The sequence below is a fragment of the Oreochromis aureus genome, linkage group 15 (assembly GCF_013358895.1).
Source record: "Oreochromis aureus strain Israel breed Guangdong linkage group 15, ZZ_aureus, whole genome shotgun sequence".
Classification (NCBI taxonomy): domain Eukaryota; kingdom Metazoa; phylum Chordata; class Actinopteri; order Cichliformes; family Cichlidae; genus Oreochromis; species Oreochromis aureus.
Genome location: NC_052956.1, coordinates 14,718,827 through 14,736,726, shown reverse-complemented (window position 1 = coordinate 14,736,726; position 17,900 = coordinate 14,718,827). Strand labels below are relative to the sequence as shown.

The 17,900-nt window shown below is 38.6% G+C and overlaps 1 protein-coding gene across 5 annotated transcripts in view; it reads left to right on the top strand.

Moving 5' to 3' along the window:
* The window catches only part of gphnb (gephyrin b), a 112,735-nt gene that overhangs the window by 49,622 nt on the left and 45,213 nt on the right, over positions 1-17,900 (top strand). For all 5 annotated transcript variants that reach the window (XM_039598511.1, XM_039598510.1, XM_031730251.2 and 2 more), the window contains exons 5-6: positions 6,455-6,549; positions 7,206-7,272. In XM_039598511.1, coding sequence (XP_039454445.1) covers positions 6,455-6,549; positions 7,206-7,272 — 162 coding nt within the window. The remainder of the gene's footprint in view (positions 1-6,454; positions 6,550-7,205; positions 7,273-17,900) is intronic.

Sequence of the window (17,900 nt, the reverse complement as noted above, 5' to 3'; positions counted from 1 at the left end):
GTTACATAAGAATGAGCGAGGACAGCTCGAGTTGAAATATGGGCACTGTTTTCTTTAAGAGGTCGTATAAGGCAAACAAGGTCATACCACTGAAACACAAGAATGATTGCAGTATATTGACACGTAACGGCGCTTTAGAGGGTAGCGGATTTAAAAGGCAGGTGTTTCTTTTTGCTGCATGTGCTATATTCAGACAACTGCAGCATTTTTTATACAGATCACATACGCGTGTTGCAGCACTGATAAACACACAGTGTAATTAGCCCCACAGTCAAATGGGAAATAAGAGGTAAGATTCTTCTTGACTCCCTTTAAAAAATAAATAAATAAATGTGCTGTGTTGTTGATAACTCTGAGATAATGGGTGGCATGTGGCATTATGACTGCACGGGGAGGTTTTTTCCTGCTTACTTGACAACATGAGGCCATGGCAGTTCCCAAATGTAAACACAATTAAGATTTCATTCTTGTGTCCAGAATCAGTCTTTAGTTAATTTAGATCACATTATTCACAAAGTATGACCTTGTGTTCACAGTTCCTGTATTTGAAGAGTATTATTACACAAATCAACAGTAAAACTTGGATTTTAGCTCATAACTTTACACCATGATACTTGCCTCCATCAAAATGCAAAATACACAGTTTTTGTTTACTTCTTTTAAATCCACGAAATCAGTAAAGGGGGAAATTCTCAGGTTGAAATTAGCCTGAACAACTTTATTTAACAGTTACAGAAGCAACTGCGCTCACTATACACTTCATTAGATACAGGTTGCTCATAGCTGCTTGGACCCCCGATTGTCTCCATAACTGCTTTTTCATTAGCTGGGCCCACGTCCTCATTTTAGGTTTGACAGCGTTTTAGTGGTAAAGGTGAATGGCTTGGACATGAATTGAGCTGCGGTTTGGGGAAGGCCTCGAAGGGGACTGGCGGCGCCTCCCGGGCCTGGCAGATCCCCATGTACTAAATAGAAGTGAAGAAGTTAACGAATTGAAAAGGGGAGGGAAGGTGGGGCATATAAACGAGAGTGAACAGAACTGGGGGAACCTATATAGATGAGAACCAGAAGGAGCGTGTTTGGAGGCGTGGTCCCGCTCCTTACGTTCTGATACATAATCGCCAAAATTTTTCATGGCACAGATTCAACAAGTTGATGGAAACGTTCCTCACAGATTTTGGTCCCTGTTGACATGACGGCATCACACATGTTCTGCACATGTGTTGGTTGCACATCCTGTTCCAACATAGGAGATGGGTACGCTATGATTATAAAGGAAAGGACATGGTCAACAGTAATACTTGAGTATATTGTGATGGTTAAACCATGCTCAGTGGGTAGTAAGGAGCCCAAGGTATGATAAAATAGTGAACTGTTGATACAAGGCAGGATGGCGCCATGCTTTCATGTTGTTTATGTCAAGTTCTGAGCCTTCCATTCAAAAGTCACAGCAGATATCAAGACTCATCAGACCAGAAAATGTTTTTACAGTCTTCTGATGTCCAATTTTGGTGAGCCTGTGTTTTAATTGTAGCCTCAGTTTCCCGTTCTTGGCTGTGTGGTCTTCTGCAGCACATGTTGTGCTTTCAGAGATGCTCTTCTTCATAACGAGTGTTTATTTGAGTTACTGTTGCCTTTCTTTGAACTTTAAAAAGTCAAGCCATTCTCCCTGTCTTTTTCTTGAGGTTTATTTTTGAGTATTGTAGCCTAGACAGCAGAGCACACAGGGAAGAGAAAGAGCAGAGGGAACAACAAATAGGAAATGACCCTGAGAATTGAACGCGGGCCTCTTCGGTGACCGTTCAGCTGCCACCTGAGTCTAGCTGTTGTCCTCTGACTTTTGCCATCAACGAGTGATTTTCTCCCGGAGAACTGTTGCTCACTGGGCATTTTCTCTTTTTCAGACGATTCTCTGTAACCCCTAGAAATGGTTGTGTGAGAAACTCCCAGTTAGATCAGCAGTTTTGTAAATACTTAGACCAGCCCATCTGGCACCAACAACCATGCGACAAGTCACTTAAATCACCCTTCTTCCCCGTTCTCATGCTCAGTTTGACCATGTCTACAATCTCAAATGAGTTGCTGCCCTGTGATTGGCTGATTGCTCGTGTGTTAACAAGCTTGGGGAACAAGTGTAAAAAGTTGTGGTTGAGTGTATGTTGTCAGTGCACAGTCAGAAAATGGTTTGTTGTAGTTGTTGCTACAGCTATATATATTTTTTTAAATTATTCATGAGTAGTCGTCGTTACTATATCAAAAACAACTAACTTGATTTCATCCAACATGAAGTACAAAGTTTTTAGTGTTATATTTTATTTGAATCCATATTCATACACGTGTAAATAGAGCCTAGTGTGGAGGCTGTGCACAGTCTTTTGTCTTTGCATGCAGTCAGCAAACCTCTCAGTATCACACTCACCAACACAAACGCATACAAGCAATCTGTGGTTCTCAGCAGTATCATTGGTCCTCATCAATCATGGGAGACAGCAGCAACCTTCCTGGAAAAGGGAATACGCATACACGCTGTAGTCACTGATAATACTTGCTATCTGATTCAACCCTGCATGTTGGAAACAATCATATCTTTCTGTCTGTCTCTATGTTTGAAGGCTGTACATGACACATGTAACTGCTCTGACTTGCTTTTAGTTATAACAGAAGTAACAGTTGAATGAAATTCATTACCCTGTACCTGATTTCAAATGCTTTAAGATGTGTAAGTGTGAATCTTATCTTAGCTGTAAGTGTTAATTTATTCTTAAACACTACATGTTACTGAATTTTACATTGCATCCATTACTGACTATAATAATCCCTGTCTCAGCTCTCTGAATGCTAATAAATCCTCATCTGATCAGCTTGCTCTTCATCTACATTTATCAGCATTAGCCACCAAATCACTAGAGTAATATATACAATATGTTCTTGGTCAATCCATGCATCTATCCATCAAGACAGTTAATGCTGAATGACTGTAAAGTCAAACCTGAACTGACTAGGTATTAATTGTTTTATTCACAATGTTTGTTTGCATTATGGAGAAGATGGTGTGTGAGTCTTACTTACTTTTTAAGGACATGAACAGCAGAAGTGTAACTGAGTTACTGTATATTTTTTATTGCTAGTACTCTGTCTTGTAGATGTGCTGCTATCCGACAAGTACTTTTTCTTTATGAAAACCATACATTACCATGCATCTGCTTTTCTCTGCTTCACTCTGCTTTTTTCAACCTTTTATGGTGTCTTTATGTCTTTTTACTGGCTTTGTTACCTCTGCCAAGCAGGATATGTTTTTGGTAGAGTTTTCATGTGTCATTCTTTCTGAAAACATGATAGCGCGAAAAATTTAGAACAGATTCTGATAAAACTTTGTTAACATGACCCCACTTGACACAATCTATTAAAATTTGCCTGACCCTAACCGTAACCCATCAGGATGTTCAGGGTCAACTTAATGATTTATTGACAAAATGCCATAAAACTTTAAACTATTGTTCTTAAAAATGTGGTGTGTATTGTCAACATATAGAAAGTACTGCATGAGGATTTAAAATATCATGTCACATTTGACCTTTAACCCCTCCTACAAGATTAATATTGTTGATCTGAATATCTTAAGCAATAATAATGCTATATAGACCAATTTTAAACTATCTTACTACAATACTTTGTATTGACAACATATAGGTGTAAAGGTAGTAATATATAGGGATTATAAAATATGTCATTATGTGATATGTTATATATGTTATGTGCACTACAGTAAAAGTTTATAACTGTTTAAATACATAACAGTTTAAAAACATGATCAATGTTCCTTAATATGCTTTTTTTTTAACAAAAACTTGCGATCAAAACTTTTAAACATTTAAAAAAATCTGCTACTAAACAATGAAATGAATGCTACAGATTTACTGCATCCATATAAATGCACAACTTCTGTCAGGTATATTAAAATGGGTTTCAACAGCGCAAATAATAAAAACCTACACTTTGCACTTGTTTTTACTTCACTACAAACATCTTAAAGTACAGTTAAAAAGAAGAAGAAAACAAATACATACAAAATACAGTGCTGTTCCCGTAAAAGTAAATACTGCCTGGAGAGTGAGCTGCCTGGGTGGAGGTTTATACTCTCGGAGTGCTTCTTGGATTTTTATGTACTTGCAGCTCAAAAAGCTTAAAACTGCCTTCTGTAGCTTCATTCCCCTTCATTTTATATGATCGCAAAAGGCAAACAGGCTTCCTATTATTTTGCTTTTCTCTAGTCTTATTGACCACCTGTGTTACTAGGAGTAAGATTCACCCATTCACTCATACAGCGATTTATTCTTTGTATACATACATGCACACTGATGGATACATCAAGGACAATTCGGACAATACTCGGATTTGAGGACCAATTACGCATTGTCCATGGAATAAAGAAACCTTATGTGCGGGTCGGTATTTATCCAGATTTATAGCTTTCCTTTAAAAAGGACATGTTCGGTGTATAACTTTGACAAGGGCACATATTCTTTCTGAAGCGATTAATGTAAAAATCCCATTCTTACAAGATTTGAAATAAAATGACTTCTTACTTTTAATATGTACATGAATGCGTGCAAGCCATCATCACTCTGCATTTAGATATTTAATACATCTGAAACCTTTTTCGGGGTCCTATTGAGTAAGATTCCATCACATAACATTACATTGTGAGTTCTTCAACCTGCACTTGCCATCATATACTGTCATCACATACTGTCATCAAATACATATCAATTAAAAAACAAAAAATTCACATATTATTTTGTCTATAAGTGAAGAAAAAAATGTGTAAAATCTGGCAGAGTTCATCAAAAGCATGCCACAAAAATATTTGTGGAGTGGCACATCAGGCATAGATCTCTGCCTTCTTGATTCTGCGTGATGTATTCGATGAAGTATGAGTCGAGCTTAACCCCTCACTGTCTCCATCCTTCCCTCTTGTTTCTCATTCACTCTTCCTCAGTTCCCTCCCACACTCTTTCCCTTCTCCTCATCTCTCTCCCTTCCCTCCCTCCCTTCCCTCTCCTCTCCTGAGTCCAAGCCTGAGATGCTCATCAGTGGCTCCTCTCCTTTGAAGTTCTTCCTCTCCCCTCTCCCTCGCTAATGGTGCGTTTGAAGTGTCACTCAACTCAAGGGCACCCAACACACACACCTGGAGGACCGGGCACTTTTTTTGCCATCTATCTGTCAGGAATGTGCTGCATCAACTTTGGTCCCATAAACATATCTGTGCACTAAAAAATTAAAAGCCAAATATTTTAATAAAGAGCTGTTTCCACCATATAGCCTTTAATCTGTCTGACTTGCGTATTATGGGCAACAACGAGATACTATTCATTTTCTTATCTATATATTTTTTCCTATAGTCGTTTTTGCTTAGGCAGCAAAAGTCTGTACAAAAGTATTGAACCACCAATCATTTCTTGATATTTTGCAGACTTTTTAAGTGGTCTTGAGTAATAGTTCTCTGGGCTTTTTTTGAACATTGGTACCTGACCACTTTCAGGTACCACTGTCCAATTTTTTATGCCACTTAACACTCACCTATGAATCATTCAAGTGTAAAAAAGGCACATGAAACCATGTTGTGCCTACACATACCAGATAATGTGTCTTTAGGCACCCTGTTACTTGCAGCCTGTCAAAACATCATTTGTTCCATTTGTTCAATTGAATCTGCAAAAAAAAAAAAACTTTACACAGTTTGATAAGCATAAAATAGTATTTTTACACCAACAAGGTGATTCCCAAGCAGCTGTTAAAGTTTTTGAGGAAACTGGATGAGTTCAGAAGCAAAGAAAGGATGGCAGGTCTAATAAACAACTACAACAGATGAACAGTATCTGAAAGTCATGATCTTAAGAAATGGGAAGAAATCCTGACGCAGGACATGAGAGATGCATCTGGCCCTTTGGCTGACATCATGGGAATACAGTTGGTTTCTGTTGTTATTGATTTGTTTAGTTATATTTGCAATTTCTCGCATCAACACACAACAAGAGATCCACTTCAGAGGCTTCTGCTAAGAGCTGGGTTTAGACAAAGGTGCTGCACGCTGTGAATTCATTTGGCAATTGCCCGCTGTACTCTTATATTGGTTAGGAGGTGAAAGGCTATTTAAGTCTGATAAGACTGGATTGGATGTTTGCCTTCTCATGTGCAGCTCTGTCATGCTATGCTATGCCACTGATTAGAGTCAGTGGCAACTAAACACTTTCAAGCATGCAGGTATTTGCGCCATCAGATCTTTACAGCTGTCTCTTTACAGCATATAATATAATTCCAGTGTTTCCCCTAATGAGTATTGCTCCAGTTTGCTCAGAGAAGGAACAGCAGCAATGTTTTTAGTTGACATGGCATGACTCGCATGGTTGGCTGGACAATGATCACACTAACAACTCTCCTCCTGTCTCTCCAGGCCACTAAGGAGGTGATAGAGCGCGAGGCTCCAGGGATGTCTCTGGCAATGCTGATGGGATCCCTCAACGTCACACCACTGGGCATGCTTTCCAGGTCAGACGCATTTTAGTACAGACAGCACAGCAGAATCACACACACCAGAGTTATTATAACACTGCATTTTCTAAGAAGTCCTAGTTTTTATTTCATTTTGATTTTTGTTTTCAATTAAGTTTAGTTTCCAGTGAAGTTCGATTACGAGTGGATTTCTATTTTTTTCTTTTGGTTTAATTTTTATTGTTTGAGAATCTTTAGTTTCATTGTTAGTCTTTTTCTTTATTAGTGTCTTTGTTGTAGGACTTATGTCAGAGGAAACATTTAAGAAAGTCAGTAAATATGTTACGACAAAACACATTTTATTTAATTCTTGTATCACCCTAACATGGGGAAAGTTTTCCCTTCAAAGTAGTGATTCCAAGCTCAGACTAAACTGCAGCACAGCTAATGTTAAAATGTCCTGTGAATCTGACATTAAAATTACTGTATTTAAGTGTTCAAGGCAGGTAATTAGGCAGGTTTTTTTTAGTAGACCCTCTTTCCTCATGGTTAAGAAGACCATAACACTTTCTTATTTTTGTCACTTGATTTAAGGAGATTTTGGTTTTACAGTGGAAGAAGAGCAGCACCCACATTTGTCACTATAATTGAGCATATTTCTCACAGCACTTTGTTCCGCTGTATTCATTTAAACTTTCTCTGTCTGTTTACAGACCTGTGTGTGGTATCCGAGGGAAGACACTTATTATTAACTTACCAGGAAGCAAGAAAGGTTCCCAGGTAGGAGACGCCGCAAGCAAGTGCATCATGGGCTTTCTCTTCTGGATTTAAAAAAAACAACAAAAAAAACAAAACAGACTCACCTGAAATAAGAGATGAACATTCATGTTTATGTGGTTCAAATATATACTGTACATCACAATCTGTGTGAAAGCTTCCTAGAGTAACACCGTTGCAGTTTTTAAAGCCAGTGCTGGCAGAGGCAGGAACACCGGGCCAGCCTTTAAAAGGTTTAGACACAAAAAGGGGATGCCGAGTTGAGGGGTCCAAGTAGTCGGTGGTCTCTAGCTATTGAAGGCAACCAAGCAGGGTGTGCAAACTTGAGAGGAGAGTCACAGGCGGGCAGGGAGGCTGACGGTTTGCTGGCACATATATAGTCTAGCAGACAAAGGAGCTGAATTACAAAAGTAAAAATCACAATAAGGACTAGGAAACAATAGAAGAGCCCACAGTTGATATTTGACAATTGAATTATTATATGTGAGAGCTGATTTCGGTGTGTGTGTGTGTGTGTGTGTGTGTGTGTGTGTGTGTGTGTGTGTGTGTGTGTGTGTGTGTGTGTGTGCGCGCGCACCTGTCTCTATGTCTCTCCTTCTCTCAGGCCAGTATAAATGGCCTGTTTAAGGTCATGCCAAAGGAACTCAATCAAAACTAAGTATGAAATTTAACTAGGGATTTTTTTGTTTTGTTTTGTATTGTTTTTTAGCCTTTTAAGCCCTATGCTGGTGTGTTTGGGACTGTTGTCCTACTGAGCTTGATAGACATTCTCCTTTTCTGGTAGAGAGCAGAATTTACGATTGCATTAAATATGGAAAATCATCCAGGTTGTCCAGCAGCAAAGTAGCCCCGCTTCCACCACCATGTTTGATTGCTAGTATGATGTTCTTTCTATGAAATGCTGTGTTAGTTTTACTCCAGATGTAATGGGACTCAAACCTTCCACAAAGTTCAACAAGAATATTTTCCCAAAAGTCTTGGGGATCATCAAAATGATTTTTGGCAAATCAGGAAATAAAAACAGGAAGGAGGCAAACACTTTTTCACATATATATATATATATCTATACAGTATATACCCTGGTTTGGAGCAGGTTGTGTTCATTTTTACTTAAAAATGGGCTGCAAGCTTTCATTTACACTATGTTTCTGTGCTATGCAGATTCTCTGCTGAACACATCTTTCATACATCCAAACTTTTAAGTCTTATTTTACCGACACCGCAGAATGAAGTCCCCGCAGCACAAACTGTAATACATCACTGTCACTGGAATTTGCATGCATTCTTTCGGTGATGCTGAAAATGCGTGAATATGTTTTTTTCCACACTGTTGGAACTGTAGCATTTGTAGGCTAATATTTAATTTTTTTAAAAATTATCTGACCTGTAAAATCTAGTTGCTCCAGATCATTAGACCTGTTTGCATATGACATGTTTGCTTGCTGCCAACCAAGAAAACATATTGTAAAATATTTTAGTTAGTCCATGTAGTGTGAGAAATTTGGAGCTTAGTGAATTATTCTTGAACAGTTACTGTGTCCAACTGTGTTTGTTTCAAATTTTAGGCTGACCTTTCTGTGCAAAATACCTCTTCTGAAACAAAGTAAAGAGCAGGGTTCATGGTAGTGCTTCTGGTTCTTTATTGTTGTAGCTAGTTTGCTTTGACCTGTTTGCCTGAATAGCATTAGCTTAATGTTGTAACACCTGAAGCTCATCTTACGTTGGATTCTCCACACTGTTGCATTTACTCATTACCCCTGTGCGTGTAAACACCAGGTGCACCATTTGTATATGGATTTATTGTTGTATGGTGTAGTTGTGTGCCTCTGTCTGCTTGGTTTGACTGATTGATTACTTCTGTGCAGACTGATCTGCAGGTGGACTTTGGTGTTTGTGTTGTCATGGTAAGCCCACATTGATGTTTTAATGTTTCTATGTTTTGATTTGCTTTAATGTAACAGAGGTTAGCACAATGGACAATATTACTTAAATGTGAAATGAGTGAAAATTGCAAATTTTATCTCTGTGAGTAGTGGGAGAGACTTCGCGTACAGCCGGCATCGTCTGTGCAAACTACTGGTAACCGCAGCAATCTGCTACTGAACAAATCAATCACTAGAAGGCTTTTGGTCCAGCATTAGATACCTCTTTGTGATCAAATTCACTTAATGACTGCGATCAGACACTCGGTTGCCTCCGACTAGGCAACCTGTGCAAGTGCCTTGTGATTGAAGTGGTCACCCAGAGCTTGAGGATATTGCATGCTCATCTCCTGGATGTCACAAGGATGTTACTGTTCTACTTTTAACTTAGTGTAAATGAGCCATTACACTGATTGCATTACTTCTAAGTTGATAAGCAGAATCTTTACAAAGAGCTTCTGAGCAACGACAGGCTCCAAACTCATTAGAACTCAGAAACTCATTAAACCAGTAGTAAATACAACTGCAATCACTGATACAAAAGTCAGAAAACCTGTGATCATTGAAAGATAATTGAATACACCTGTGATTACTAGTAGGTCTATTTGCATGAACATGAAAATGTCCTTTGTATACCAGAACTGTCTGAACTTTATGCATTAGCATAGCTCCACACGGAAGATAATTTCTAGAAAAGTCTGATTTTTAGACCTTACAAAGGATGGAAAAGGATGCAGGAGACTTGGTAAACAGATAAAAAGCAGGGGAAACACGGCAACAACAGTATGAGCAGTAAAAAAACAAGCCATAGCGACGTGGCGCAACTAGTTTCCTCTCTCTTTACCTCAAAAATGTACAATTAAAAGTTGCTAAATAAAAAGAAACTAGATAAATATTGGGAGCACATTCTTTGTCCACGTGAGACCAATATAAAAAATTTTGGTTCATATGGGATCCAGCATGTTTGGTGCAGTCCAGGGCAAAACGATCACTGGGAATGGGCAGTGCCGACAGTGAAGCAATGAAGTGGGAGTGTGATGATACAGAGCACAAGGTGTTAGGAGATGACATTTATAGATGGCACTGTGAATCCCTGGAAATGTTTTTTAAAAAATAAACTGGCTGACAAAATGACTCTGGGTCCTTCAGAAACCTGCAGAAGAGAGGAATTCCAGCTTTAAGATCCAAAGCATTCATCCAAAATCACACAAGAGTTTCTAAAGATGGAAAAACTATGAAACTAGGCCTCGCCAAGGGTATCACCACACCAATCCAATAGAGTACCTTTGCTAGTTACTCTGCTTACATTTCTAAAATACCCCAAAGTGCAGTTAGTCTGTGTTTTAAATGGCAAAAAACCAAATCTCTCCATAAATCTACGCGAATAGTGTTCTTTGTTGTACCGATTTCCTACTGTGAGGCCTTTATTTTTATTAAAATAATTCTCAACTGTTGTTCCCGACGCCCAACTGTTCACTTCAGAAGACATTTAGTTATTGTAATTAAATTTTGAACCATTTGACAACGAAGTCTTAATATTAACTGTTAACTGTTGTCTACTGTATATCTAAATATATGAATTAAGTTGTGGGTTTGAGTTTATAACTTGCGCATGTGATTTCATATATGTGCTCATATTTGTTTATTGCAATGTAAAACTACATACGCTTGTAATTATATATACGTGAATGTGTTTTCACCTACTGCTGTCTCCTTCTCGACCTTCTTCTCCCTCTCCGCCTTGCTCACCTGCACATCTATCGCTGTCTCGTTACACGCCCGCGTCTCCTGATCGATTTTAGTATTTCTTTCAATCAATTACACCACCTCTCCCCATCTGCTGCCATATTAGTGTCTCCCTCAACAACCTCCAGTGAAAGTTAACGGCACAGGAAGCCCATTGCGGGCTTTTATTACAATGATCTCCTGTCATAAAGATAACAGGGATGTCCAGCTGAGCCAGCCGGATGAAGCCCCTTGTGTCCGACTGTCAGCTGCACACCTTTTAGCTCCTCATTTAGTCTCTTTGGCCTCATTTATACTGCAGATATAATCCAAAGCATGTCCATTTACAGCATTTAAATATCAAGTTTTCAGCTAAATACTTTAGATCTTTCTTTTTTTTTGTACAGTGAATTATTAATATGTGTTGTTGATGCTTTAATTCTGTCTCCACTGTAAAGAGACTTTGAAATAATGGTGATGAGAACATGGTTTTACTCTCAGAGCCAGTAAGCTGGTAGTCTTCTATGGACTCTGTTCTGTAACTGCTTTTATAAATACATTCTGACTAAAGTAGAAATACTTTTGGTATGAAAATGACATGAAAGGGTGCTCCAGTGATTTATCAGTGGCCCTTTTTTTTTAGGTTTCAATAATCATAAGACACGAAAAAACTGAAGCAGCAAACAGGCAGTTATTGACGTGAAGCTTGGAAATCGGCATCTTCCATGATGCCGCTCAGTAGCATGTTACTTTTGGACTCTTGTGACAACCTTGTTATCCTTCCTTCTGGAAGGCAGTATTAAAATTTTGGTTAGGCATCATAATTTAGGCAACAGTGTTTTTCTTCTCACATCTCACATAATTGATAGGAAACTGATCATTAACGTATAACTGCAGGTTGCTGTTGCTCTCTTCCCCCAAATTTCCCTTCGTGTTGGAGTGTGGAGACACGTTATGTATTCTCAAACTATGCTACTTAAGCGCTACATAAAAGAATAACTTAGCAACAGTTACACTGCAGTTGGAAAGTGCACAGTTTTTTTTCTTTCATTTCATGCTGACTTCATCATTAAAATACATGCTAATAATATTGTTGGTAACAATGTTTCAACCCACAGTGGGAAAGGCTTTTCTGCACAGTGCAATGACATTTTTGTCCAGTGGGCGAATTTTGTTTTAGTTTCTTACTAAAACCCGCAGAGCTGATGCAAATTAATTTAGCTATATATCATTTCAACATGGATTTACACCTTCTTATTGTAGCCATACACTGTTTAACATTTTCAACTCTCATTTTTGAGAACTAATGGTTTGAATTCTTTTTTGCTTTATCTATGCATGTACAGTCATGAGCACAGCCCATGATAGAATAGACTTTCAGCCAAACTTTAGCTGACGGCCTTACATATGACTCAAGAATATTTGGTCTCGAAAATGCTTTGTGGTTGACTCAAAAACTGCAAGGTGTCCCAGTTCTGTAGCTGCAAAACCACTCCACCACCATGACTGACAGAATGTGGTGTTTGTGCTGATATGTTGTTTGGATTTCACCAAATATGGTGCCAAACATTTCTACTTTTTCTAATCTGTCCAAAGGAAATTGTTCGAGTTGTGCACAAGATTTGACATTGTTCAAATCTTGTGACGTGTCCAGATGCGACTTTACAAATCTAAGCCATGTTCTTTGTAGAGAGGAGATTTTTTTCCATTAGCATTTAACATGCTAACTGAGGCATTAGAGTCTGAGATGTAGGCATTGTGTTTTTTTTGCAATCTCTTAGGATTACACAGTTTGTTTTTGGAGTAATTTTGCTACCACTGTCTTCCACCTCTGGGAAGATTGTGGCATTATATTAACACATACCTGAATGATCCAGACAACCAAACTGCCAAAACCTCTACATTTGCTGGTTATAAATTAATGCATGGAAAATACTGAAAAGCTTTATTTTCCACACAGCGTATGCATATTTCGAAGACTGTGTGTATCCACTGTACTGTACAGTTCTGTGTTACTGTACACAGGAGTAATTACATTGCTGAACAATGTAATCGCTTGGCGATGGTGGGAAGGAAGAATTTCCTTTTAAAAGGAAGACCCTTCGGCAGACAGGACCAGATGGGACGCTATGTATCAAGTCTGGCTGAGTGATGAAGAGAAAGAGAAGTGAAAAAAGGAGTGCATGGATGTTGAACTTTCAGCTATCAGGCCCCTCACCTGTGGAAACAAGTTGTGGTTCAAGAGGCAGATAAACTCTCTCCTTTTTAGATTATGCTTCAAACTTTAATTTTTTGACAGATATTAGAGTTGGAGCTGGATTAGGTGGCCCTGTATCGTCCCTTACTTATGTTTCTATAGGCTCAGGCTGCTGAGGTCCCATCATACATTAAGAATTTTTTTTCTCACCTCCACAAGTTTCCACCATTATGCATTTGCAAGCCACCACTGGCTCCCACTTATGTTTTGTCTTTGACTATCCATGCACTTCTTTTTTCACTTTTCTTTCTTTCATTCATCAACCAGACTTGACAGATGGCTCTCCATTCAGTCCTGTCTTCTGAACGGTTCTTCCTTTATAAAAACGGGGTTCTTCCTGGCCACCATCACAAGTTTTATAATAAATATTAATCATTTATAGGCATTATAATATTTACTTACAGGGGCTTAATTGTCTAATTTTTAAAGAGTTTTTTTCAAAAAGATTTGGGAAAATTAAGACTTTTGCAAGGCAAGCCGTTCAAGCATCCATTGCTTATTAAGTAAACATAATTTTATCATTTCATAGTCTGCAAGTCCAACTCAGTGTTAAAGCAGAAAGAAATTGGCCATTTGGTTTGTTTGCATGTGTGAGGCTATGGACAGCTTTCCTTTTAGGTTTTGTGAAAGAGAAGCGGTAGCAAAAAAGTGCCTGCAAGTTTCCAGACTAAAAGAATAAAATTACAAGATACACATGGAGTGAGATTTTCAGCCTATTTTCAGGACGTGAATTAAAAGTCAGTCCCCTCTTTAGAGTACATTTTTTCTACTGCTTTGGAGAGCTTTGACCACAGTTGCGTTTCGGTTCTGTCCTGTTGCCCTTTTAACCTCTGTTCATTACGTCTCATTTACGTAATGAACATTGCATTTCTGTTTAATTTAATTCAGTGCTGGCACTTACCGATAATGGAGATAACATCAAGATAATAGTCCATGAGATCTTTAAAATCTGTCTTTAAACGGTAGCTTTTAGCATTTAACTTTGGATGCCATTAGAGGACAGTATAACCTCAGAGAGAGACTGAGACATGTAAGAAAACTATGTGAGCAGCCGTACTGTATATGCAGGGCAGTTGACTCAGTCAACAAGTTCAAATAAACCACAATATTCTTCAGATTATGAATACAGTTTGTGCCTGTAACACATATCAGCTGTTTTAAAAGTACTGTTGGAAACAGGTAATATTTTGGTATTTCTTGTAACTTTATTGATCTAGAAACTGAAGCATGTCCTTAACTTGCACTGAAGATGTGTTTATATTGCCCATTTCTTTTTCTTCTTCTTATGCTCCAGCATTTATTCTTTGCTGTTCTCAATTCTATTTTTCTCTTCTTTCAATTTGTCTCTCTCTGAATCTCTCTCTCTCTCTCCTCTACCCCAAAACTCTTTATCTCTTGAGATCTCATCCACTCTCATCTCACTCACTACTTTTCTCTCTCCTTCTATCTTTCTGTCATCCTTTCTCACCCTTTCTCAGAACAGCAATGCCTTCCCCTCTTCCTCCATGCCTCTCTCTCTCCTGCTCGTGTGTCTGATCCGTTGGCAGCATATCCAGGGATTCTGCTCTTTAGTGTTCTTGACATTTACTCTCCTCCAGGACAAAACAGAGAGAAAGAGCAGAAAAAAACACTCCTAATGTAGCTAAACAAAAAAAGAGGGAAAAAATTCCCAGCATGCATTAAATGTGCAAAACTGGAAAGGATGAATATATCCAGGCTCTTGACACAATCCTCACTTATTCTTTAGCGGAGTCCGTCCTCTGTACATCTCAAGCCCACCCAGCCCTTCTCTCTGCATCTTCCAGACATGCTCAGATGTAGGCATCAAACTCAGCAGCGAGAGGCATAAACAGCCTTCGTTTTGCTGAGGGGTTTTGGAAGAAAATGCGCGAGAGAAATGGGGATGTAGGGTGTAAAGGTTAGCTTGCGGCTATGCAACAGGACGGACTGGCTTTCATCTACTGTTTTGAGTCCTCCTGCCTGGCTTTTTTAATGTTTATGCACAGTGGTGCTGAGAATGCTGTCTCAGTAATGCATGAATTGCAGTTTGGATTTATGAAGTTTGAATTCAGTCAAGCTGAGGTTAGCATTGTCAGATTTAATGCGGATTCCGATATGTACACATTAAAACGGACAGTGGAGTGGAAGAGTTGCCCCGAAAGCCCATTCACGGGCAGTGTAAAGTGTGGGGGCGATTAATAATGTATCTCCTCCATGCTTGAAATACACAGGAAGATAAATAATTTCACAGATTAGCTCTTGTCCTGGGAGTGAAGAGAATGGGGCGTTTAGCCGACGAGCCCACAGGCACATTGACACACACATACATGGAGACATTGGAGAAGGAAACTGGGATGGATGCAGAGAGGAAGTACCAGAGCAAAAGCTAATAGACATGTAGCCCGGGAGAGGAACTGTGATTTCTTCAAATGAAATCTTTGTGCCTCAAACAGGTCGCACCTCTATGTGTCATATGGTCAGTAGTTTGCACCCTAAAATCTCACAAACTGTATATTACAGAAATGCTTTCCTCACATGTTTAAGGCATGTTTTCTACAGAGGCCTTCTGTCTGCGGGAATGTCAATGCATCACTTCCTGCATGTTTGACTGTCATAACTATGATAATACGTTGCTCCCACCTCTTACCTAAATAAACTTTTACTCTCAGTACTGAGTGAAAGACTGTAATCATCACTCAATTATTTATTTACTGTTGGGAAAATGGGAACTAGGGGCAGGGAATTATTAAAATTATTACATGGACAAACAGGCAAAAAGTGAGTTTGTATAATTGTAGCGAGTTTGAAAGTCAATATTTGGTTTGACCATATTGAACTCTCTTATGCAAGCGTTCTTCTAATTTCTTTAATTGGTCTTCAGGATTAGTTCTCCAGGCTTCTTGAAGGACATTCAAAGCTTTTTTTATGGTCTTTTCTCTGTCAAGATGATCTGACACTGCTTCAATAATGTTGAGGTTTGGGGTCCAGTGAGGCCAGTCGATGACTAATAGTGCTCCATTGCGTCTTTTTTTATCCAGGTATGCTTTTACTGTGTTGGTAGTGTGTTTGGGATCATTGTCATGCTGAAAATGAAGATTTTGCAAATCAAATACTTTACAAATATTATTACATGATGGATTAAATTTTCAAATTTAGATTATTTACTGCATAAGACCTGTTGCTCCTAATATTCAGTCCAGTTCTTGTGTAATTGGGCATAACTCAGCCTTTTTTCCCTGTTTCCCTTCCTTAAGAATGGCTGACAGCTTCCATTGAGGCCATTTGTGATGAAGCTTCAGGGAACAGTAGATGGATCAACTGAAGGGCCAGATGCATCTCTCAGGTCCTGGGTCAGGCACTTCTTGGATTTTTTTTGTAGTTCTTAAGACCGTGGCTTTAAGACGCAGATTCCAGTTTCTTCAAATTTTAAAGGACAGAACAGGGCCAATTTTTGACTAATAGTTATTTGGGAATCACCTTGTTGGTGTCCGACTGTGATACATTCGGTAATAATTGGCTAAATATCCCATTTGAAAAAGGTTCTTTGCTAAGTTGGTTCATTGCTGGGTCTTCTCTTGAGTTAGATGGTTGTTTTATGCCTGTATAAATCATAGGCCAGTGTTAAATGGCTTAAGAAACAAAAAAAGCACTAAAAAATGGTCAAGGACTGGACTGAAATAAGTAAAAAGGCAACTAATGTTCAGAGAAAAACTGGGAGACCTTCAGCAAGTTTGGAGAACTATTTCTCAAGACCACTTTTAAAAAAAAATTAAAAAATTGCAAGAAAGTATGGCACCTTGGATGCAAAAACTAAAGAAATGTAGGAGGGCTTGAGACTTTTAAACAATATTGTAATATTCAGATTACAGAATACATGGCCCAAAATGTAGTTTGTAACGTATTCTGTTAAGTTACTTAATGTGAGTAACGTATTCTGAATACTTTGGGTTACTTGATATATTGTCATGCTTTTTACAACTACATGAATATACTATTGCTGTGTGATTTATTACTATGACTGAAGGCTACTCGCCACCTAGCTAACGTTGTTAGCTGGCGTTAGCTGAGGTTAGTTCATAGACCGCAGACTGCTAGTTGCAAATAATCTGCAGTTCTGAAAGCAATACCAACTAGATCTTTAAATCTTAATATAAAATGAGTAACAGTAGGGTGGACATTAGGTAAGGCTGCGCTTTTTGCAGTGATATCGTATAGAAAACTTTGTCTTTATCAGTAATATGTTTTCTTTCTGTCTTCTTTCAGAACTGCACATGATTATTTGCAGCTAGCAGGTTGTAATGCAGCCTTCAGTAATATTAGTAAATCACACAGCAATAGTACATCGAAGATACTGAAGTGGCACATAACCCAGGTACCTACCACAACCAAAACAAGGAAGTTTTAATAAGCTAACATTAGTTTTTAGAAAAGAACTTACTTCCAGATGTTTCTTTAGGTTAGAGGTGGAGTCTTTTGACGCTGAGAGCAGCTTGGTTGCTGGCAAACAGAGTTTGCATTGCACGGTCAGATTTCCTGTCAGAGCCTTTATTTCCATGTTTTGTTTGGGTTTCCGGCAATGCGTGGAATTACCAAAAGTAGAGAGGGGATAGCCTAACATATGAAACAGGAAAAGACTGCAGTGTAATCCATTTATTTCAAGAAGGTAACAGTAACAGAATACAGTTACTCATATTTTGTATTTTAAATACGTATCACCGCTACATGTA